General features: G+C 39.8%; 1 protein-coding gene across 4 annotated transcripts in view; it reads left to right on the top strand.

Moving 5' to 3' along the window:
• Window positions 1–25,622, top strand: part of XRN2 (5'-3' exoribonuclease 2) — a 496,353-nt gene that overhangs the window by 462,161 nt on the left and 8,570 nt on the right. For all 4 annotated transcript variants that reach the window (XM_050951290.1, XM_050951289.1, XM_050951287.1 and 1 more), the window contains 8 exons: window positions 163–246; window positions 2,419–2,516; window positions 2,606–2,685; window positions 4,486–4,542; window positions 8,960–9,028; window positions 9,111–9,245; window positions 10,802–10,935; window positions 21,097–21,166. In XM_050951290.1, the coding sequence (XP_050807247.1) occupies window positions 163–246; window positions 2,419–2,516; window positions 2,606–2,685; window positions 4,486–4,542; window positions 8,960–9,028; window positions 9,111–9,245; window positions 10,802–10,935; window positions 21,097–21,166 (727 nt within the window). The remainder of the gene's footprint in view (window positions 1–162; window positions 247–2,418; window positions 2,517–2,605; window positions 2,686–4,485; window positions 4,543–8,959; window positions 9,029–9,110; window positions 9,246–10,801; window positions 10,936–21,096; window positions 21,167–25,622) is intronic.

Here is a 25,622-nt window from a genome sequence, read left to right as displayed (position 1 = left end):
CAGTGTTGACTGAATCCTTTTGACTGTTGCTTGGGTTTTTTTCTCACTTTCAATGGAAGAAATCAATTTAATCTATCGTTGTTAGATAAGCAGGGTAACTTGGTGACTTAGCTCAATGATTGTGAAAGTTTTGCATCAATACCAATAACTTGTTTTAATTAGGTGTTGCTCTGTTGCCATTCGTTGATGAGCGCCGTCTGAGAGCTGCTCTGGAAGAGGTTTACCCTGACCTCACTCCTGATGAAAGTAAGAATTATGATATTTCATTATGATGACTGTGATCGTTAAGGCTTTCATTATTAGTGTACTTATCTTTCATGCAGTATTAAAACTCAAATGAACAGGATATAATAGATGGCTGCTATTGATTTCCTTATGTCAAACCGCAACCTTTGCTCCACAAATAATTCAGTGGCTGTAAATGGAGTGATCTTTGCTATAAAAACAGAATTATCAGCCTTCACTTGCACTTATTAAAATTAAGCAGATCCATAGCAGAATTTTAACACAAAATCTAATTTTCAGGTTATTGTATGAAATGATTGAGCTGGTACGCCCTACCTGAATGACTAATTGCTAGATGAACACATTTTAATCAAAAGAATGCACTCAATTATTTTCTGTGGTGAGACTGGTTAAAACTGAATGAGGATACACCTGTCCTCTGTCCACTGGACAGTTTGTGTCCAATCAGGATACAGGAATTTTCATGACCAGCTTTTAAGCTCCATGTAGGCGGATTCTTCCAGGTGAGGTGCCAGCTCGAGGTGGCTGTTTCAGTCTGCTTCTGTCTTCAGGGTGGAAAGCCAGGATAAGAAGCTGAGAGGAGGAAAAAAACCAGTCAGGAACTATAGACTCTCCCCTGGTGTCAGTGCCACCCTTCAGCTTCCTGTTGTGGACCCATTTATGAACAGAGTTCATCAGGTCCACATTGCTACAAGTTTCCCTGGTGGCTTCAATATGACTGGGAATGGGGCTGGTGCAGGTGCTCTCACAGCAGGTCAGGAAACATACCTCCATAGGGCGGGACATCTCACAGTTGGCCACCATGCCTGAGTACAGGAGAAGGAGGAAAGTAGTTTGGACGGGGATGTCGAGATTACTTTTTTCCTGCCCTAACCTCCTAGAGAGACTAAATCCAAGGGCCTTATTCCGACTCAGCCATGCTTATGCAGTTTCCTTCCCAGTGCTCCAAAGGGGGTAGGTTGGAGCTTTATCTTCCCCAGTCTAACAATCTCCTCCATACAGCCTCCTCTCAGCTTGCTTTCACTTCTGTCCCTCTTCCATCCTATGCTGGGACTCCTCTGCCATAGGTGGCTGTTGTAACCAGGGGATGAATTGGCCAAAGAATGGGAAGGCTCTATCTCTTTCCTTTCCCAGTCCTATCAAGTAAAGGATTCACAAAAAAAACTAACGCAGAGTCCTTTCCATGCATCTCACTGTTATCCAGATAGTAGTGAAAGACTGCTCTGTCCTGAACACAACAGCTGTCATTCTTACATTTGCAAAAGAATTACAATCATAAATAAACTTTTCATGCCCTCCTGGTTCTGCGCCTGAAGGTGGATTTGGTAGCACATCTCACTCCAAGCCTCTTCCCTCTCTGGAACGCTTCTTGAACAGGGGTAAAAGCACTTGGATGCAAACAATACCACAGAGGAGAAAAGTGTTGCCATCCTTAGAAAAAATCCTGAAACTTGGGTCAGTCATCAAAGGCCCAGGGAAGCCTCAGCACATATGTTTGATCCTACATAGAGACAATTCCCTTCTCAGACCTTTCAGCAGTTCCTCTGCTTCTGGATGCCAGGAAGAAGAACCTAGAAGCCTGCATTCAGATCTTAGTCATGGTGAAGAAATTACTATTATGGGCTAGTTGGGGAAAAGATTGCTTCCCTAGGACCTCTCCCTGCTTTCATATTGCTCTGCATTTCGGCCTGTTGGGTGGAAAGTTAGGGCATACTAACACACAGGTCCCTACAGGATAAGAGCAGACTAATCTATATTTTGCAGCCTTGCAAGTCATTAACCGAGGAGACTTCCTCCACAAAGCAGATAATCAGAGCTAAGCATGAGCTCCTAATTCCGATTGGATATCTCCGTTCTGATGGACAGAGGATAGGGCCACATTGATTTGTTTGTACAAGTGTGGTCACACCATTGCAAATAATTAGCAGATAAATATTTCCTTGATTGAGACCCATATCCCCCTCAAAAGTGCAAGCCATAGAGAAGAATTTGAACTTATATCAATGGAGTATGCATTACAGTATCTCCTTAACAGAAATGAAACTTTCAGTAGAGGGTTAGTGAGCTACTGCAGACACCTGTCAACAAAATGGTGCTGTCTTGGCATATATTGCTGCTTTAAATCTCCTTCATGCTGAATTACCGTGCTATTTTCCCTTTCTCCTATTCTAGACAGAAGAAATAGTCTTGGTGGCGATGTTCTGTTTGTTGGAAAACATCACTTGCTTTGTGACTTTGTTTTAGAACTGTACAAATCCAGTAGCACAGAGGTATGTTACGTTTTGTTCTAAGGTTATTGCATTTGTGGGAGGGAGTGGTGTGGTTGTCTGCTTCAGCTGAAAAAGTATTTTTTCTATAGCCAGTGGATATACCCCCTGAACTGTGCCATGGAATCCAGGGAAAACTTACTCTGAATGAAAATGCAGTTCTTCCAGATCAGTGAGTATAGCTTTCAGTCTGAGTTGTTTGCTGCTGAAGGATACTTCCTTTAGCTGTGTCTGAACTAAAACAAAACTCCCCCACTCCCCAACAAAAACCCAGAAAAGTCTGACTTCTCTAAATACTGGGCTTTGGAATTAAGTACTGTTTCCATTAGAGTTCAAAGCAGGTTGCTTACTATTATCCATATAAAACTTCAACTAGTGTTTATGGTTTTCCAGTCCCATTGCATTGCTCTGCTTTGGAAGGGTTTGCCTTAAGACCTCTGGAAGGTAGTGGGCTTTAACATGCTCGAGAAAGTGTCTTCATTATTTATGAAATCAATAGAGGTCATCCTAATTTCATTATTTGCCTTCTGGGAGAGACGGGTCTTATGTATTTGATATGAAGAGAATACTGTGTACCACGTACTACATGGTAAACTTTAACAGCTGAAGAGCTAGTGGCGGTTGGGGGAGCAGGGGAGAGATCATAAGTGGGACTACTGTCTTCAATAATCTTGTGGTGTTTGGGTGTCTGATCATCTTTCAGTAGATCAGGAGAATCTTGTTCCAGTCTGATGTTGAGGTTGCAGCACTGTGTGCTTTACTGGATCATGCCCATCGAAATTTTATATCATTTGTCTTCATACTATTGTTGAATTCACTAGAGAATAACCCAGAGAAAAGCATGCTTAGTTGTCTGTCTAGGGCCTAGCAGTAAATTAGGAGCATACCCTTTCGATGCGTAATTTTTAAAACATTCATTAACACAGAGCTTTTTAAATGATGTATTAAGTTAGTTTGTGAAACCCATTTAAATAAGATACTGAAAGCTCTGATAAACTTTGATTAAACACAACAGGGAAGCTCCTCTAAGAATAACTTCTTCCCAGTCACCCTGATTTGTGTTGATCAACTAATGTAACTTAGGCAAGAGTGACTAATATAGATCCTCACTTATGGGTCATTAAACATTGAGGAATTTTATCAAAATTTCCTGCAGAATTAAAGCTGCACCGAAGGGAGCGGTAGTGCAGGTGAGATCTGGAAGAATGAATGCTAAGCAGCTGTGGGACCTGTAGTGCACTCAAGGCACCAAGTTATGGAAGCACTGTCTACACCAGTCCTCTCATAAATCTATCATTGGTGTAGCTGTAAATCAGTGGCAAGTTTTTGCTAAAATTTCCTAGCATAGATGCAGCCCAGGAGAATGGATCTATTGCCGTATTATATTTAGAAGTATTCTCCTGGAATTCATGTTTTCTGAGGGTGGTAATACACACTTGCCTATGCCTTGGTTTACTGAAGTTGCAGTTTTTGGTCAAAAGGAACTAACAAGTAGATGGTGATCACTGTGCCCAACCAGGGGGGTACACAGCACTTGTTGATGACCTAAAGGTTGATCCAGTAAGCTATTTAGTACTCTGAAATTGATCACAGGCAGGAGTATGAAACAGGGAGTGAGGCTTTTATTGCTGTTATCTTCAGAGGAGGAGCATACTTCTGATTAATAACAGAGGCAGTTTCCTTCTGCGTGTCAAGTTGTTGACTGCATGGATTTAAGGGGCACAGTTTAGTTAGAACTGTGCATCCAATGTAGTCTACTTTAATTAGAAAGGAAACTCTTGCATCTTTTGGAAACTACTGTTAAAAAGATGTAAGAACAGCTAGCCATTGGTTAAACTGTAAAGCGATACAATTCTTCAAAACTTCAGTGTGTGTGGGTTATAGATTGCTTTGTTCAGACAGGAACGTGTGAATTATAGCAACAGTCTCAAATTGGGGAAAGTGAAGTTGGTAATTTTTTTCCTTTCATTAGGACAGTAGAGTCTCCTGTTCCATTGTTGCGTGATCTGACACAGAATTCTGCCATCAGGTGAGTTAATGTTGTGTGAATTGGTGGTTGTGGGGTGTTTTGCTTTTTTTTGCTTATTGAAATGTATCAATCCAAGCCCAGTGTAATCTGGGGTTCTGTAGCTGTTGAACTTGCTCCAGAATCAGCACCTTGTCATAGATTGCTTCAGAATCTAATCTCTTTTGCATGTGAAGAAAACATTAAAAGTTAACCAAAGCTACAAAATGTGGTTAACTTTACCTTGTGTTCCGACATGAAGCATGAACTTTGTCATGGTAGGTTGCTGAACCTGAGTTGTCCTTCAGACAGTATAAACAAGTAAAAATGCCTCCAACATGTCATATTAAAATCTTCATTTGCATTTTAAAAATATTGCAGGAAATATTCATGACATTGTGCCTATAATGGTGCTCTATCAAACTGAATTGATTTTTGTAAGGGTAAAGATCAGTAAAGTCAAATTGACAGTATCCCTTTTTAAAGTTAAACTGCAGTGTCATAGGTTGGTGTCTCAGTTCTTTGGACTGTCCCCGATCTGTAAGAAACCCCTCATACAGCTTTCCCCAATAAGTTTGTCCTTAGGGTTAAACTGAAGAATAGTTCTAAGGGTTTGTTCTCCTTTTTACCTTAACCAGGGAATTTTCCTTCCTCCATGACTCTCGGGCTCTAAAGTTTTACCTTAATAGGGTAGCTTTTTAGAAAGCCACCTACTGCTTGACCCTTTTTGTAGCACTATGTGCTGTGCAAAGGTCATCTGAAGTTAACATTTCTCAGTGAGTCAAACCCAGTGTCAGTCTGATGTGGTCTAAAAGGTTTTCCTCTGTCTGGGATTCATTTCCTTCCACTCATTCACTTTACACATTGTTGAGGGCTTAAGCAAACCAAAGGGCTTATACCTATGGAGTTATGGTATAACAGACTTTCTCCACTTGGGTTTCTTTGTCCACGTCTTTACTCTCCCCAGGGGTCTGGTGGCAAAGTTTTATTGCTTTTTTATAAGAAGACCCTTCAAGAGACCAAAGCCCAGAAGACAAAATTCATTTCCTTGTCTTGGGGCAAGGCCCCCAGCCATCTTGCCTCCTTGACTACATGATATTCTGCACTCTTTCAAGTAATCATATCCTAGCAGTTCCAAAGTGCTTTGGGGATTTACCAACCGCCCTACACTGGGCACAGGTCCTAAATAGAGGCAGCAGTCTTGGATTACTACCCTCCCTAGAGCAATTCCTCTCCCTGAACACTCAAATTCCCAGTCCTAAAATTGCATTCTTGGCAGAAAATGCTGGAATAAGGCACTGCCAGACTCTCATGCTCCCATGACAAGCCTTTAAAGGGCTGTTATATCACAGTACAGGCATCCTCTGAAAACTCCTTTGGTCACTGGATCCTGAAGGCCATTTCCCGTATTTTATTAAAAATATAAATAATCAATACCATTATTGGTGGAAGCTCATTCTCTTTCATGTATCTTTTCTGCTGTTCTGACTTAACGCCTTCATTTGATGATTAAAGGGAGTCTGTCCCCTCTTCTTAGTCTTCTGTGCCTTTTGTGCTATGGCTTTCTCTGTCCCTGTAGTAGAGCCATAGGCTGACAGATGGATTCTCCTATGAGAATGGGACCACTTTTCATCTGTAAATTGGAGTCTTCACAGAGAATCCATCTGCTAATGCATGACAGTCCTCCTGTAATCTGTCATTCCAACTTTCTCTTTGAGGCTGGTGGCACCTGGTAGTATTTATGGGCCTACTTTGAATGCATAGGGCAGTATCTATATGTGCGGGGCCTGATCAGTAATGTTGGTACAGATTGACAGATGTCTTCTCAGAGAAGACCAAGTGACAGAAAAAACAAGTATCCCACTCATTGTGAAATCTTCACCTGTAGCCACATTTCTTGCAATTTGGCCTACTTTTTGTTGCAGCATATGTAGGAATAAATGTTGACTTTGCCTTAACCATGATGTTCTTTATTCATCATGAAGCATACTATTGTCCAACCAGAACCATACAAATCTTCCAAGGGTAAATCTTTAGTCACAAAAGATTGAATTACTCATGCACTTGACAGTAAATTGATTTAGAACCAGAATGCTGTAGGTCATTCTGATTTGCTTTAAGTTGGTGCATTACAATAGAGGGTGTCTAATGCTGCACCTGTAACCTTTCACTTCTGGAGATATATAAAATATTTGAGAGAGAAATTTAGTCATGGTCTGTGTACTCCCTATTCTCAAATGGGGTATAGCATGGCTCAGTTAGATAGGACTATCTGCTTGCAGGTAGTTCAAGGCTGAAATATCCAGGATGCGCCTGTTCAAGATATTATTAGAAGGACGACATGGTCAAATGGGAATTTGGTCACTTTCTAGTAACAAGTTAAAAGTAGTGTCAGGTACTACACCTACCGCAGCATATTTTTTCTGCTGTAAGCCTTTCCTTCCTTGTTGCGGTGCTCCTGTGAGATACCAAAGGCTTTGACCCTAGTTTGTATCAAGACCCATGGCACCACCCTGCAGTTCTTTCCAGTCACCAGAGCATGTAGTCAGAATCCCTCTAGCCTCCAGCTGGTTTTCCTTCTGACATGTTTTCCTTGTTGGAAACAAACATTCATTATCATTAGAGTAGATTTATTGCTGTTTGCCTCTTAGTTCTCCTTTTTCATTATTCCTTTTAGTGCGGTAGGTACCCTGCATTATCATAGGGTAGCCAGTGAGATAACAGGTTTCAAATGATGCGCTCCATGTGATTCAACAATGTCTATGCTTAACCCACACATACCTTGCCTCTGATGCCTGGGTGATGCTAAGCTTCTCGGCAGGTACTCTGTGTGTCACCAAGGGCTAGAAGAGATGGGAAACTAGGCTATGGTCACTTCTCATGCAGCAGCTCTTCAGAGTGATTCAGAATGACTTGCATCAGTTGGCACCAGGCCTTTCTTGGTTAAGGCCAAGCCAGAGTGCCATATCCTTAGGTGTACCAGAGCTATGCCCAGCATACTTGGGGGGGGGAGGGGTATACCTTTCCACCCAACCCTCCCCAATTCCAGGGACTGTTCCACTGGCCCATGGTAGCCAGAATAGTGTGCCCCCGTCACCTTGAACAGCTTACTGTACTGAGTCTACAGAATGCCACTGAAGCCAACGTACATATCCACGTATTGGAACAACAGGCAGCTCAGTTGGGATTTGGGGCGTCCTTCATCAAATGCAAGGGGAAATGGTACTATTCCACGGAAGAGAGTCCCACCAACCCTTTCACTTGCTGGCCAAAAGATGCTTCCTCGAGTGCACAGTTGGCAACTTCTTTCAGTTTTCCCTCCCCCTCCCTTTCCAGAGGGAAAATATGCAGATACAAGAATATTAAATACTGATTAATAAAAAGACTTTATTTACTCTTTTTTTTTTTCATGCTTCCTTTCCTTGTTTATTATTTGTATTCACATAGCACCTAGGAGCCCTAGTCAGGGACTAACACCTCATTATGTTAGGTGCTGTACTAGCGCAGAACAAAGACTATCCCTGACCCAAGGAGCTTACAGTCTAAGTCTCTTTACCTCTCAGTCAGCCCACCAAGCAAGCATTACATAAGAATGTCCCTACTGGGTCAGACCAAAGGTCCAGCTGGCCCAGTATCCTGTCTTCCGATAGTGGCCAGTGCTAGGTGCCCCAGGAAGAGTGAACAGAACAGGAAATCATCAAGTGATCCATCCCCTGTTGCTCATTCACAGCTTCTGGCAAACAGAGGCTAGGGACGCCATTCCTGCCCATCCTGGCTAATAGCCTCTGATGGACCTATCCTCCATGAACTTATCTAGTTCTTTTTTGAATCCTGTTATAGTCTTGGCCTTCACAGCATCCCCTGGCAAGGAGTTCCACAGGTTGACTCTGTTCCTGTGCATTGCTAACTTCTGCTAGAATGTGAAATACCGTGTGTGGAATCTTCAGTCCCCTTCTTTTCCTCAGGTGCCTGTGGATGTGCTGCTGCACCACAGGATTGTTTTCACTCTATTGGTACATAGGATCCCCGAAGATGAGCTCTAAAATGAATGATCTTCTTAGCTAGAGCTTTGGTTTGGGCCTACCATGTTTAAGGGCTTGCAAGGTGCCCTTTCCCTGTTGCATGTGGGACTAACAACTCCACATCCATTCCTGGGCTGACATCTAGTGCAGGGAGAGAGGCATCCCTCTGGAGTATATTGGGGCCTGTTTGAGCCAGTGTATCCCATATGCCCTTGCCTGCACTTTTTGCTGGAAGTTTTGGCATGATGGATAAACAGCACACCAATAACTTGGCAATTAGAAAAAATAATTCAGTTAAGTACGCTGCATCACTTCTGTAAATAATGCAGGAAACTGCTATTTCATTAGGATAGTTTGATCTTATGTATCAGGCCAAATGTATATCCAGCATAACTATCTCAAATATTTTTTTCTCTTAGTATCAATTTCAAAGATCCACAATTTCAAGAAGACTTTGTTTTCAAGGCTGTAGTATTACCTGGAGCAAAGTAAGTAATTGTCATCTTTTTCCTTCATTTTTATAATGATGCGTAGAGAAACAAACTATTGTTGTCTCTTTTTAATATTCAGAAAACCTGCACCAGTTCTGAAGCCAGGTGACTGGGAAAAAACCAACAATAATGGCAGGCCTTGGAGGCCCCAGCTTGGTTTTAATCGAGACAGAAGGCCAGTTCATTTGGACCAGTCTGCATTCAGAACTTTAGGGTGAGTAGCAGTGAAAACACTTCGTGAAAGTAGCAGTCCTTAACTGCTTTGCTGAGATGCCTTTTATCTTTCCTTTTCTAATAATAAAGGAATATACAATGATCAGTGGTTAAAGTTGGTGTTTATATATGTGGGTCACTTAAACAATTATATATTGAAAATCAGTACTGATGAGTTACATTTTCAAAATGTTCTTAAATACTTGAATTTTATAGTCGGCTTACATTCTTCTGGTTGATTATTTTTTCTGTAAAGTATTTCTAATTGGCTTTCCTGCTGTGTTTCTTCAACTTTTGCTTCTCCAGTATTCCTTTGAAGTACTGGAAATTACAAGGAGAATATTGCACAGAAGTAATAGTTAAGATTGTGTAACTAGAATTGGGATGTCTTCCATGTTTTTGTTTTCTTAAATGACGTTCGTTCAGAGTTCATGTGGTCTGCCATAATCCATTTGATTTTGATAGTGCTTTGGACAAAGATGGAAGTCAGTTCACCAAGTTTAACTGATGATGTGGCTTCAAAATTCCAAATGATTTTTCTGAGTATTTAGGAATCCTAGGTAGTAATGCTGCAAGCAAAAGGAATGATCTGAAGTTATACATCGGAAACTAATGGTTAGGTTTGTACTTTTCTAAGCTGAGGTGCACAGGCAGGCATGTATAATTTTGAATCTGCTTGTTGGGGAGAATGAGTAGAGCTAACAAGCCACTATTGAGTATTATCAGTGTAGAAGTACAGAAAATGCTTTAAAGGAGGTTAACATTAACATTACCAAACAGCCAATTCAGACTGTCCCAACCGTTTGAACTGCTGGGCTTCAACCTCTTTCTCAAGGAGGAAGACAAAGGCACTAAAGATAGATAAGAGGCTTGGGGAAGGGAGAGAGATGACGCTTGTAGAAAGCCAGGGAAGTGGGAGCCTCTGTCCATTGAATTGTGGCCTGGAAGAAAGATGAGGAATGACAAGTTGCAAGCAACACTCTTCCTTCCATTCACACCCTGGGAAATAGAATTGTTTCACTGCAAGTGCACGTGAATCACTTTCCCTCTTGCCATGCTTTGCAGTCACAAAACGACAGCTATGTTGAGAACATGATGTCTTATTAAAACGTTAATTAAAAATACAAGAAAATTCCCAAACAAACCAACTTCAAAATCTTAGTGAAGGTACTTCTACACTGAAACAATGAAACAGCTCTTAAATGTATCTGCATTTTCATTTTTTCTACAGAATATGTATGATAGTTACCTAAACTTTTACACTGTGCAAACCCCTCCCCCCCCCCAAAAAAAAACAAAAACAAAAACAAAAAACTACTTTTCTTTGGCAAGCTGTGGCATAAGAGAATTTTCACAGTAACCAAGTAGGTCATAAAATGTGAGCTTCACATTTGTGCATGGGACCTTTACAGGTGGTGCATTACTGCACTGCTCATGAGCATCTCCATCAGCATGCTGGAGAAGCTGCATGTTTGACTGGCTTGGTAGCAGCTGTTCTAGTACTATGGCTTTGAGAAAATAACTTTTGTACCACTTTCCATTTCTTTTACATTACAGCCATGCAATGTCACGGGAAAGAGGACAGTCAGGAAGTGGAGTCTACAGTAATGCAGCACCACTTGGGGCTTATCAGGGAAACCCATACAGACCACTTCTAGGTGGCCAACCACAGATTCCGAAATTGTTGTCAAGTAAGTTTTTTGTTTTGTACCCCTCCCTCCCCCCTCCCGCATTATCAAATTTAATGAATTTTAAAATTGAACTGTCTGACTTTTATTTTGCTACAACTACATAGTATTCTTCACGATAAAATTGAAGGGCTATTTGGTTTAAGAGCACGTTCATGGGTTGTTGACTATAGGAAAGGCACTTAGAATGGTTAGGAGTTACAAGACTTGAGTAAATTGAATTATGTTTCTGCTTCTTCCTGGGTTCTGATACAGATTCCCCACTGTCCTGCTTTGGAAAAGGGAACCATTTTATAAAACAAAAAGTGACAACTGCTGTAACTGTTCATTACAGCACGAGCCAGTGCCCAGTCTGTGACTATGGTGTAGACAGATGCTTTTTTTTTCAGTTTCTTGTCATTCTCTCTCCTCCCCTCCCCAACCCCCAGTGTTACAGGTGCTGATGTTGTATGTTAGGTCAGTTGTATTCTTATGTTGGGAGCCAGCCTGTTAAATCACTGCTGAGGAAAGCATTTTTAAAAATTCACTTCATGGTGTTTCTATTACATTGGCAGAAAACAACAAAATAGAAAACTAGTTGCCTGCCAATATAAAACAGAAAAGTCATCAATTTAATTTAAAAGAAAAGACTCTTTTCTCGATCTATGAATGAACATGCTTTTTCAGAAAGTAGAAGTACAACTACTAAAATCTAGCATCAGCATTCCCTAAAATTGTCCCTCCAAGAGATTAACTAGGAGGGACTGGAGATAGCAACACAAGCATCTGTGCTACTAAGTACAGTTGCGGGGGTCCACTGGCCAACATCTGCAATATTAATACTGTACTCTACTATTGGAGCAGGTGCATTTGTACATGTAGAATTGCCATAGATTCCAAGGCCAAAAGGGATCACTGTGATCATGTAGTCTGACTTCCTATATAACACAGGACATAGAACTTCCCCGAAACAATTTATCTTTGAACTAGAGCATATCTTTTAGAAGAATGTCCAAACTTGATTTTATTGCAGGTGATGGAGAATCCACCACAATGCTTTGTAAATTGTTCCAGTGGTTATTTACCTTAACTGTTAAAAATTCATGCCATATTTCCAATCTAAATTTGTCTAGCTTCAATTTCCAACCATTGTATCTTGTTGTACCTTGTCTGCTAGATTGAAGAGACAATTATCGGATATTTGTTCCCCATGTAGGCACTTACAGACTCTGATTCTGTCACTCCTTAACCTTTTCTTTGTTAAGCTAAATACATTGAGCGCTTTGAGTCTATCACTGTAAAGCGTGGCTGCAATCCAAAAAGACCATAAGACATGTCTCAAGGCAACTACCATTATATGTAGCCTTAAAAAAATTAATTGCTTGCTTTGTCTTTGCCAAGAACTAGAATATTGAACAGATTTCATTTTTTTTAATCTCCTTAAATTGTTACCTCTGCATTGTGTGTTAGTGCTTTGAAAACTTTTCTCTGTATGAGGCAGAAAGAAAGGGTTTAAACTGTTGTATAGTGGGAATTTGAAACTTTATTCCTGTTCAAAGCTCCGTCAGTTATTTAAGACTCTCATTACTCAAGGGGTTCTGAATTTTGAGCCCATTTCACTTTTAAAATAAGTGTGAAAGAAATGTCTTGACCTATTTATTTGTGTTGATCTAAACTAAGTTTGAGATTTGCAACATCTCATATTTAAACTGTTGTGTCCCGCACAGGAGGATTAAGAAACTTGACTATCTCTTTGTACTCAAAGGGGAAGGAAAAAAACTGTTTTTCCTTTGTGCCTCTCTTTAGCACTACATGAGCATCAGCACTTTTTGAGGTAGCCATTCGAATGTCAACACTGACATTTTGCATCAAAGATGTTTAGCATAAGAGTTACACTGATGTTTATTGAACTGTCTAGATCGGAAAACTCTGCTCAGAGTAGCACCAAATACAGTGGAACCCTGTTTAGCTGATCTAACTGGGACTGGGGCCAGACTGGATAATAAAAAAATTCAGCTAATCAGGAGACTAGGCAAAGAGTTTTCGCTGTTGTTTTAAGATGTGGAGTTGCTTTTAAACTAGCTGCCCCATCTTGGAAAAGCATTCAAACATTACCCCCTTTCTCATCTACTTACCTGCTTAACGCAATATACAAACCCTTAGTTTTGCAAATAATGTTTTGTTCATTTAATAACAAGAAAACTAATGTGAGATTTTAACAAGTTGTACAGGTACTGGTCATTTTTACACTCTAACCCTGAACGTTATAGCGACTGTCTACAACAGTGTTTCTCAACCTTTCTGTTGCAATTTCCTGGGGCCTCACACCACAGTGGCCCCTGCGAAGCTAAGTTATATGCTTCAGCCCTGGGTGATGGGGGCCAGGGCTAAAGCATCAATTTTCCATATTCCTATGTGTGCACGCTGGTGGTTCGATTAATGCAGAGAGCTGGAAAATGGAGGCTCAGGTAAATGGGGTTCTGCTGTAGTCAAAATCCTATTAAAGGGAATATGGATACTTACAATCCTAGAAAATATTGAAAAACTTCTAAAAGATAATCTTTAAAAAGTCCTCTTTGCTTTAATCATTGGTTATTCAATGTATGATTGGAAAAAAGTATCTGAGCTATGTGGGATAATGGATAAACTTCCCTGACTCTCACCTTACACCTGGTTAAATGTTAATAGTCGTGTTCTGAAATGAGTTTAGTCTCCTCCTACAACCCTGCATTAACCTGACATGCCAATATGTTTGATGTGCCCACAGTTGCTCAGAATTCATCTGTTTTAAAGGCCTACGTCACTTAGGGGTTTCACTTCCAAATGATTGATCTTGTGTTGCTCTTTGTTGCACCGCTTTGATGCTGTTCTGCATGGTGATAGTGTAATAAATTGTTCTAAGATCTTTTCTGTAAAACTGCATTTGTACTTCTTCAAGCAGGATTGTGTTGTTGACTGTCAGCACACCCAATGTTAGAAACAGGAGTGGTGGGGGAAAACTTGGTGGGCTTTAAACATGTAGTGTGTTTAGAATTGAGTGGATAACCTCTCATGGACAACAGTGAAACCTACAGGCTTTGCCAGAATCATGATCTCTGAAGCACCAGCAGAAAACGTGTCAGATGTGGATTTTGTGTCCTGGACAACAGAGCAGAACAGCAAGAAAAGAGACTGAGCGTAGGGAGTAAGACTTTCTTTCCTAAGTTCAGGCCCAGTTATGATGCTTTCATGCAGTTATATTTTAAAGTAGGCTTTTTTTACCCTAAAATGGTTAATCATTCATATGTTGAAACTCTTAAGCTTTCCACCTTCCTTTCTCCCATGATCAGACACTGCTACATGCTCAATCTGTTTACAGTGGGCAATAATGGTAGCAGATGTATGGTGAGAACTGGGCCTCAGAGAGGCAGGAGGAAAGTTAGGTGAACTGCCTGAAAAGGTACTAAAATGATGACTTTCATTTCTCTATTGAATTCTTGGGAAAACCCATTTTGGAAAACAGATGAGCGACCAACCTAGTTTTGAAGAGTTGGGACAAACAGACAAGAGAGGGCAAAAAGCTAATGGGAAAATAATGTTATAAATTTGCGGTACTTTTAGCCAGCTTGCACGCATTCATGAGAGAGAGAGCAAATTAATTGTAGAATGGGAGAGTGTCGAACTTTATTATTTCAGTAATAACAGAAGTCCCAGGAAGTGGAAGTGAACAGTTGAGATAAAATAATGGTAACCATTTTAAATTAAACTTATTGTCCAGTCCCAAAGTAAAGGACTGCAGGATCAAACCTTTAAATTTTTGAGGTATCACGTTGCACATACAGCCTTCCCAGCTGCTCTAACCAATGTGGAGTGACTGTGGCTACTAAGAATAAGAACGGCCATACTGAGTCAGACCAAAGGTCCATCTGGCCCAGTGTCCTGTCTTCTGACGGTCGCCAGTGTCCAGGTGTTCAGAGGGAATGAACAGAACAGGGAATCATCAAGTGATCCATCCCTTGTCTCCCATTCCCAGCTTCTGGCAAACAGAGGCTAACGACACCAGCCCTAACTACTAACTTTAATTTTTTTAAACAGTGTTTATAGTAATCAGAAATAGAAGAGAATGTGTAATAGTGTGGAGAGAAGAATGTGATAATCAGAATGAAAGGCATAACTGTCTTTTGCCTTGATCATAGGAAATACTTAGACTTCAAATCTTTGTGTTCATCTGAAGGGAGAAAAGGAAACAAATGTTGGGATTGAATAACCCATTTGGAGTACCATGAGTATCTGGTACTGATTTCTGCATTTTTGAAGATCATGTCTTGGCAGTTTGAGGGAGAACTCTCAAAGCAATCCTCTGAGCCTTAGATACATGGATTTGATCTATTCATTTAGGTACTTACGTGGCTTGCATCACCATAGCATCTGAGTGCATCTCGTATAGAAGACACTCCAGATACAAATACCATTATTCCTTCAAATTCAGGAGGCTTGAATCCACTGATCAATGTGGAATTCCAGTCCATCGGTTTGTTTCAGGAACGATCTTGGGGTTTCCGCTACATTTTTCCCAAAGGAGCCCCATTCTACCAATTGGAAGATTCAATAAAAGAGAAGATCATTCCTTGAATGGGTCCTTGGATTTGGTTGGTTCTCAGATCCAACACTTGCCAAGACAAGAATATTTTGTATTCTCATTTGAGAATCTATTTCCAAGGATAATAGTTCAGCTTTTTTTTTTGAATGCTGTTGAAGTCTCCCCTTCTTTTGGTGTGGTTCTGCAAATCTAAAATCCAGTCTATTCCTAATGTTAGATTTTCCTTTTCTGTCATTATTACTTCCCTAGTGCCGGTTTCCCTACTCTTCCATTGCATGAAGATTGATTCTTGTGCCCCTGGACTTTCCCACCCATGTAGGGAAAAGGGATGTCAAGTCAACAATCTTATGGGCAGTTCAGCTTTCCTTTAACATGTGGCATCAGTTGCCATCTTCAGTCCTCTTAAAGGCATCTTTCAAAAAGCAAGGAAAGTAAAAATGTTGCCGTTGTGTTTGCCATTTCCTAAGTATCCTGAACAGAGTATCCTCTGAATTGGAGGAAGAGGAGGGACAGAAGACTAAGAAGTTTCCTTACTCTTTACCAATTTCTGTGTTGCCTATTCCCTTCTCTTCTGTTGATGATACTGAGACTTTCCAGGAGATATCTTTAGCTCAAGCCATGAAAATCTAGTTTGACCTTCCTACTACACTCAAGTTATTTCCTAACTGCCCTAAATTTGGTGACAGTGGACTTGAGGCTTAGTATCCATCTCTTCCAATACTTCAGTGATTGGTTAGTGAGGGAGCAGATGCTGTAGAGTGTACAATCTGGTTTGCCAAAGACTTACAGGGCGTAAGGATAAGCCAAGAGAAATCCATTTTCAGTTCTACTCAAAAGATGACCCCTAGTTGGAGTATGCATAGTGTCAACAATAGCAAAAGTTGATCTTCCTCAAGAAGGATCTCAGGAAATGCTTGGTGGTGTCCAGTCAATACCTAGTTCATGTGTTCCTGAGGCTCCTGGAATTAATAGCATCATGTATCTTAGCTCAACTCCCATTTGCCAGATAGAGAATGAAGCCCTCTGCAATCCAGTAATGATACATCAAGATACCGTACAGACTCACCTGATGTTTTCAGAAGAAATCTCTCTTCAGATCACTTTTTTCCTGTGGTCCTACTAATGAATGCCTCAAAGAGTGTGGCCCACATCTAGCCTGCTGATGACCCACAGTAGATGGGCTTTTGTGGAGCTCTGGTCATACACATATTCAAGCTGAGAGCAATTTAGCTAGCATTTGTCTTCCTTCAGTAGACAGTAGCCCTCTTACTAAACTGTAGCAAACATGCCATATGTTTTTCCTGCAATACAAATGATTCCCAAGGCAATAAAAAAAGGATTGAGCTTTAATTCTACTGCTAGCTGTAATTCTGGCTAAACAGGGTTTTTGGGTACTGTGGGCTTCTGGATCTAGCTGTGGCAGCTTTCTTATACCCCTCCCTCTCTCAAAACTCAAGGACAAATGCCTCACCAAAATCCAGAGGCTCTTCGACTGGTGTCTCAAATAAGCCTGAGGACAAAATCTTCTTCTGCCAGGAGTTCTTGGAGATGATATTGAAAAGTCACAAGTCTTCAGCTGGGCAGTCCTACACTGCCACGTGGAAAAGATTTTCTAAATGAGACACGCACACAGATTATATCAAAATCAGATTTAATCAGATTCTTTTTGTATTACTATAAAACTACTATAGATGAGGCCAGAAGATAGGCCTTGATGAGTGGGAATAGTTGTATGTCAAAGATAGTAATCTGACTAAAAAGCTCCCGGAAAACACACACTCTCAATTTTTGTCTAGTTTAAAATGTATTGGGAAAAGTAGAGATAACACAGTTAAAACTGTGGGTTGAGGAAGCGAGATTTTATTTTAGGAGATTTGTATTTTTATATATGATGAGGTAAAATGGGACTCTAGAAGGGCAATGTGTTCAATCAAACCACCACCTCTTTTTCAAGAGCCTGCTGTGGGTGTTTCTTACCGTTGTTCTCTGATTTGACTTTGATGTGCCAATTTTCAGTTGATGAATAATTGTCTGTGTGCTGATAACTTGGGGGAGTCAAGTGCAGTCTGGTGGTTCTGTGTGAATGGCATATTTGGTTTCTGCAATCCAGAGTATGTGATTTATGACTTTCATCTCAGTCAGTAAACTTGTCAATTAGCTGCATTTGAAAAGTGATTTTGATTAGTGCAATCAGTAAACATGAAATCTTGTCTTTGATTGCTACACTGATTAGATAAATTGTTACTTAAGGAGTTGCTGGAGAAGGCAGTTTATATAGCCTTATAGCTCTAGGAAATGCCTAATTTGTAAAGACCAAAGAAAATATTAACTGTCGTTTTTTCCTCTCCTGCTTGTAGCTTTTTGAAGTACCATTCACTTTCAGGCTTTTTTCCCCTTCTTAAAGTGATCTTCTGTCAGAACCATGCAAAGAATGGTAATAAGTTTGTTTTAAACTCTACTTCATTATTAAGATATTCCTGCTTGTGAATACTTAATCTGTGTGTTCCTCAGTGCTGTACAAGGAGATGTGATCAGAGCTACTTCCTGAAGGGGGCTGTGTCCTAACTTTTCAGTTGGAGGGAAGGGTTACAGAGCTTGAAACACACATACAGCAGGTGCTTGTGATTCGGGGGTCAATATGAAGGAGCACCCTATACCTTGTGGGGACTAATTTCCTCTCATTGGAGGGCTTTACTTGGACTTCACGGAGGAGCAGAGGACGTGGGGTTTTTATAAGTGAGTGTTGGGTTAAATGTGTAGCTCTCAGCTGCCAGGAACAAGGGCAGCTTCTTTCATCTGCATGGCCTCCTGGCTGCTTGGAGTGCTCCCCTACTTCCTAGCTGCAAAGAAAAGAGGGAGCACCCCATCTCCATGCTGCTGGAAGTGTGACATGTCCTTCCCCTCCACCCCACTCTCTATCTGTGTACTAGACAGGAAAGGGCAGTTTGACTCTCCTCCTTTTTCCCCACCCCCTAGACTCTCGTACTGCTGCTGCTGTCCATCAGCCGTGACACAATAATCTGGTTAGTCTGTCTGAGTTCTTTTACAGGACCCATTACAGCTGTATCTGAGTGGCTCCCAACATTATAAAGCGTACACATTAAAAAAAAAAACAAAAACCTCTTCCCTATAGTCAGCAAGGACTGTACTTAATTTTTGTTCACTAGTTGGTTCTTTTTGCGGGGTGGCTGTGGGACAGCTAGATCAAAGGGAATTTTTCATCCCAGCCTCCTCCAGTAGTGAGTTCCAGGTTTGTGGGTCAGCTGCTGAAAGATCTGTCTCCTGAACATAACTCTGACTTGTGAAGTTCTTATTCTGTTTCAGTGGCATGCATCTATTGTGCCTAGGTCATGTTAGCACATCGTGAGGTGGTCCCTGAAGTAATTTGGGGAAGAGTCTCCTGGGGAGCCCTTAAAACAGGGCCCAAAACCATGAATTTGACAAGGCGTTCAATAGGGAGCCAGTTAAAGAGATCAGAGTGCTGGAGCGATGTTTCTGAGCATATGGAAGAGCTGTCAGTTTGGGAACCCGGTGACCGTATTATTTAGGTACTGAGAACTAAGGAATCTAGCCTAGAGGTCTTATATGGCTGGATCACCATGGTAGAGTCCAAGCCCAGGAATGGGGACAGTTTTCTTGACAGCTATGAATGGAAAAGTGGGGCCATTTACCTGGACTATGAGACACCAGGTGGACAGTCTAATTAAAAGAATTATGGGCATACCTTTAGGTTAAATATTTAATCCTGAAATGCAGATCTTTCATTTTGCATTTCTTTTCAAATGGAGTTCGTTTAAAATTAAAGTTTGAAACTATGGATCATGGAAGATTGAAATGGTCAGTATAGTCAGTACTGTTCCCTGGAATACATACGCAAGAGCTTTGGTACTATCCTAATTAGAATGATGAATCCACTTCTCTTGAAGTGTCCTATCCTCTATAATAGACCTCACTGCTTAAACTTTCTGATTAGTCTATTTTTTCCTTTTCCTGATTTGATCCCATAAATTCCCCAGCCACTCTGGCCACCCTAAACCATTATTTTTATATATAATGCATTATCTTCAAATTAGCAATTAGTTACAAGTTAAATGAGTTTGGGGAGTCTCAGTCTAGTCTCTAATGGATATATTGTCCACGCTACAAGTAACTTTGTAATCTGGCCTATGTGAGCATGACTCATTCTGATCAAAGAAGGCTCAAGGCAGGAAGAGCAGGACTGTTGGAGATCAGAATTTATTTCTACCAGCAAAGCTGTTATCTTCAGTAGGACCTGCCCACACTACAGAGTTCTCTCAAGTGCTACCATAAAAGGTTTCTGTTCACGTCAGACCATTAAAATGCACAAGCAATCCAGTCTGAGTTCCTAGAAAAGAGGCTAGATTTCCCCCTATCCATGCTTTTCTTAAAAGCTCAATTGGAAAAGTAAATGTAGAGCTCTATCAAAGTATTGCTAAGCTTTGGTGTCCTTGAATATTGACAATTTAACGGGGTATTACTATCCTATCAAAGCATATCCATTAGACAACTTCTGGAACCAGCTGTTATAATTAGGTCACACTTACACACCATTGAAGATAATCAAAGATGTCACTGAAACTGAAGCTTTTGACTGATACACAATTTAAGTGTTGTGAACTGACCAAGGAGCTATTGATTAGATGTTTCTTTCATCCTGTTTACTGGTCAATTTATTTAGAAGAAGAGCAGCCATTTAATTGCATGTCTTATTAAAGCTAAGTTGTTGCTGGTACATCTTTGTACAGAGTTAGAGCTTGAGTACAAGAAAACAATTGAAAAGTGGGTGGTCCCTTTCATTACCGTTTCTTACTGCTGCAATGCCATGTGCTCTGAGCCAGATTTTACCAATTTTTTTTCCATCTGTATAATAACTGTTCAGAAGGACCCATAGTAAATCATAATATTCTGGTGGCCAGACAAAGTTGAAAATACAGCATTCTTAAATCATGTCTCCACCCTATCAGCTTTCAGGTTGTAGGGTGAATAATTCAGCCTAATAAAGAGGACAGAATTATTGGTTGATGCTTATAAAAATATTGCAGTTCATTATCAATGTGCTTTGCTTCCCCCCCCCCCCTAATTACAAAGATCACACATCCTGGCATATTGATGAATGTATTTGGTGGTAATGCTAAATGTTGTCTGAAAGAGGCTTTTCAAAAGTTGTAGTAGGAGTCATATGATTTCTTTCGTTGTAAAAATTCCAGAAAATGTGTACATTCAGAGGTTTAAAACATTAACCAGTGTATTGGTCCCAGTCGTAATTTTTTCCTCTTGATTACCTGAAATTTAGCTTTCCATTATGTATATTAATAAGATACAAATGGAGAAACTCTGCTCTTTCACCGGTTTCAAGTCACAGTTACTCCACTGAAGTCAGTGGAATTACTTTACAGTTACACCAATGTAGAGTAAAAAAGGTGGCCCAAAAGTATTTGGCAGCAAGTCCAATTTGGGGTTTTTTGTTAGTTCTCTGAAACTTTTTTAAAAAATTGTTTTTAACACATATTTAACAATAAGTGATATATGGAACTGGTTTTTGCATATTGTTTGACTTTTTTGTTTTGTTTTGTTTTATTATACAGATCTACGGCCCCAAGAATCATGGCGAGGTCCCACACCTCTGTTTCAACAGCCACCACAGAGATATGAAAGGTATGGCCACTTAAATTTTGTAAAAAGTTTTTAAATATTTAGCTCCCTCATAGTCCACAATATGTTATTCGTTAGTCTTAAAACTAGGCTTTTTTTTTTCCTATTTAAATATATTAGTTTTTAAAAACAAACTGTTACAAGATATTAAATCCATGATGTATTTTTATTGTGGGTTGCAAAATTCAGTATTTCTCTTTTTAAAAGATTGAGTTTCTGGCTAAGAAAGAAAGCAAAAAAGGAAAAAACACGTTCTATTAAAAACCAAAAACTTCAAAATTAACTTTACTGTTGATGCTTTGGTTACATTCTTGGATCTTTGGCCTTTATCTTATTGAAGCTTTTGAGATACCATGAAATTCAACACAGAGAGCTTAAAACTGCATTAGATTTTTGTACAGGCTAAACAAATTTCTTTTTAGGAGGGTTGTGGAGCTTAATGAGGCATAACTAATGGTGTTCCACTTTTATCATTTCTGTGCTGGAACCACAGCATTAGTACAGACTAGCCATTGATTCTTGCTACAAACCTCTTGAAGTCCTAATCAGCTTCTTTGGTACAACTTTTTCAGGCCTGACAAGCCTATTGTAGGGCAGTGTCACTGTAGGTCAGTAGTTATTAGTTGCCACTGAAAACAGTTTCTTTAACTACTTAAGACTGAACTGAATTAAATGCAGAAGGGACTCAGAGGAGGATTATAGAATCTGCAGTCCAATAAGTACCATGGAATAGAAAGAATGTGACATGGTTTGATAATAAGGGATGTTTTACATGTGTTCCTTCATTGATAAGTTGTATTCCCTTAAGTCGGATGGACTTTACAAACTCCAGGATGTCTGGTGCTATAAATACTTATATCAAGATATATAGTGCAATTTTCGAATACATATTTAAAATGGACACTAACTTCGACACACTACGTTTACTTACAGCTGTTAATGCTGAAAAGAATCAGACTGGGGAAAAGTTGTTGGGCTGTTAACAAATATGCACACCTTCCATGGCAAGCATTTTTATCTCTCTCAAAATCAGTCCAATTTCCCTTTAATTTGCCATGTTTAATGTGGAATCTTGCCTTATAAACTTTATTTTCAGGATTATTTTCAGCAATGTAACAAACTGAAATACCTGATCTTAACTAAAAGTAGGTTTACAAATAACTTTTCTTTTGTTTTGTTTTTAAGGAAACAGTACTATGCACTTTGGTAACTTGTAATGTTTTTTTATAATGGTAGGAATTTCATTCTATTCTAGAATGTCATTCTGTTGGGCTGCTAATTTCACTGATTCAGTATAATTGAACTAAAATTTCTGTTTTGGCTTCTGGATTTCCAGCTTCACACTTCCACCTCTTCAATCAATGCTGGCGCGCGCGCGTGTGTATTATAGTTTTATAGTGGAGAGGTCTTGGCATGGGGGCACAGAACTTAATTTCCTTTTAACATTGGAAAGATGCTTGTACTTTGGGTCCAGACATCTGGCTATACAGCCTCACTTGTATAGTTAAGGAGCCAATGATGCCACCATATACCTTACCCAGTGTGCTTTCAGTATTGTATGGGGTGGGATGTGTGAACGTTGTGCGATGTGCTAGTTATGTCACAGTGTGGAGATCGCCGTTCATTTCTTAAGCTTCCATTTTCAGTCTTCCTCCAATTACTTGATGGGACTGAAGTTGTTCATGCCACGGCTTAGCCAAGAAAGGAATCTCTTTGGCAAGTTTGCAGAAAATCCTTCCAGCTTTTAAATGAAAGTAAGGTGGCTTGTCATAAATCAAGATTTTTTTTTTCTGGTACTTTTTTGTGTTCATACCTCTTCGATTTATGAAACCACTAGCTTGCCAGACTTAGCTCCCCAGTGAGGACAAATACACCCACCATGTTCTTGATGATACTTGATTAGAAAGAAAAAAAGTTAAAAATGTTTACATGCACTGAGCATTGACATTAAATGACTTGCCTTACTGATTTAAGCATGCATCTAAAAGGTGATGGGCCTGAATATTTGCATGTTTGAACAGACTCTCTGCCCGTGCTTCTAAAGGACCTTGAGATTGGGGGAGAGTTGGTTGTAATAGACCTGATACTCATTTAGACCTGGGACTCTCTTATTTGTTCTAATGCCCTATAGAGTCATAGTTTTCAGCTTGTGGATAGCTACCCAGCAGGAGGGAAGTTGCCATCAAGTTTTTGTGATGGGACACTGCTGTCCACGTGCTGTTTTGCCACTGCCTGCTCCTGCTGATTGTTCCTCCTCTTGCTCTGCCTGGGTTGGGGCAAATTGGGAAATGAATAGGCATTGAAATAATAACATACAAGGGGAGCAACACAACCAGGAAGAAACTCTTCACCTAAAGGAGGCAGGACTGGGAGAATGGAACCTGCTCCACTTACAACAGCCAGCAGGGAATGTTGATGTAGTCCCATCCCTGCCAGTGAATCTTTTGAGGAGCCAGTGAAGCAGGTTCAAAGATATCTGGAAGGCTGGGTTGAAAGTGGTCAGATTTTTGGCTTTCAGGAGGGAAACTTGGTGCTTATAAAATGCTTCTCTCAGAATCAAAATGAGCATGTTATCTGTACAGGAGCGTGTATGTTTGTAGAGCTAGTGGTGTAACAGTCTCAAAAGTATATGTAGGGGGAATAAATTATTAAAACCGCAGGAAGTTACTGATGAACAGAGCAGCTGCTGCATACTTGCGAACAAACAGTCTTGCTGATCTGAGAAGTTCTGATACAGTCAATCTAAAATCTGAAGCATTTTAGGCCTGATTAATACTAAATAAGCATGTGAGAACATAGGTGCTGGAACTAGAGATGCTGGGGGTGCAACTGCACCCACTGGCTTGAAGTGGTTTCCTTTATACAGAGTTGACAGTTTTGGTTCAGTGGTTCTCAGCACCCCCAATATAAAAATTGTTCCAGCACCACTCTGTGAGAATGCTTTGTGTTCGAGGCTTGTTTTTTTTTCAATGGCAGTAGCTGGACTTAATTACTATATTTTAGAAGCTTTATATATTTAATGTTATTTGTGGGCTTTATTGATCATACCACTAGAAAGCTTGAGAGATCTGGTTTGAGCCTCGCTTCCTAGCATTTCAGGGAAGAGAACACGATCATTTCACTGAGTGTTGATGACATAATTTGAAAATCTAAACTAAGCTAGGATTGTTTTAAATCATTTGAGGTCTGAAATATATTAACATTTTTTTATTATAGAACACCTTCCTAAAGCAGCCATAACTGTCACTTACCATGTGTATTAGGGTTTCATTACACAATCATACAATATTGGGTAATGTATCATGTTTTGTCGTAATTCAAATACAGCACAAAGGGCACTGCCCTTCTGTCTGTGACTCTGTATGACTGCATGTATATTAAGGGGTCAAGCTATATATTAAGACAGAGCCTAGATCCAGTGGTAATACATATGCACAATAGCACAGAATTTATTGCTGTGGGAACTGTAACTTTTAATTTTCTGATTTGTCAGATTAAAATGTCAACTGTAATCTTGCATTAATACTGTTTTGGCATATGAAGAAGGTGCATAACCTAATGAGCGAAGGACAGAATGGAAGTCTGGATGCTGGGTTTGTTGCTGTTAATACTATGTAGTACTTGCACAGCATTTTGAAAATGTTAGATGCTATATAAATATTCAGTAACTTAAAAGGTTTAGCTAAAATCTTCTGATGATACTAAATAGCTCTGTTTTACGGTGGCTTGAAAACAATAGAAATATCTAACAATCTTTTAAATCTATGAAACACTCATAGTACATTGTCAATCCATCTTAGTAAGCACTCCTATTATGCAGTTTACAAAATTACACTGCTAAAGTTAATGTACATTTTGCCTAATACAAAAATATATTGTGTAACTTTTGCCCTGTATGCAATAACTGTGAATTGCTAAAATCCTTTCTGAATAGTTGTTGCTGTACATGCATATCGTCTTATAAAAAATCAACATATTGGCTATTTAATTACTGCTTGGGGTGGTTTGGGGGGAGTTAAATACTCCAAATTCATGTTACGCACTTAACTGCCTGAATAATTTAACTTGTTTAAGATCACCTTGAGTTACAAAGGCACAAATGCTTTTTAACCACAGTCCCTTGGTATTTGCATAGAATTTAAACATATTGATTTAAATGGAATCTGTTTTTAAAATTTTACCAAGAGAGACCTTACAGAAGTCTAGCCTACATAGACTTTTGTGGCAAAGTGACTTTATAATGGGAATGTTGGCAAACTTACTGAAATCAAATGATTGTTAGTTAATGAAAGACCAAAGTTCATGCTACTTAATGTTCATAGTGTTTTGATGGAATTTTCTCCTGTCACCACTATGATTTATCTGACAAAATATCAAGACATATTTTGAATCCACTGTTTTGCCTTAAGATGAGGATATTATTTTCTTGAAATATAAAATAAAAACATTGTTAAACATG

The sequence above is a fragment of the Gopherus flavomarginatus genome, chromosome 4 (genome assembly GCF_025201925.1).
Source record: "Gopherus flavomarginatus isolate rGopFla2 chromosome 4, rGopFla2.mat.asm, whole genome shotgun sequence".
Lineage (NCBI taxonomy): Eukaryota > Metazoa > Chordata > Testudines > Testudinidae > Gopherus > Gopherus flavomarginatus.
This window is presented reverse-complemented; position numbering and strand designations above follow the sequence as displayed.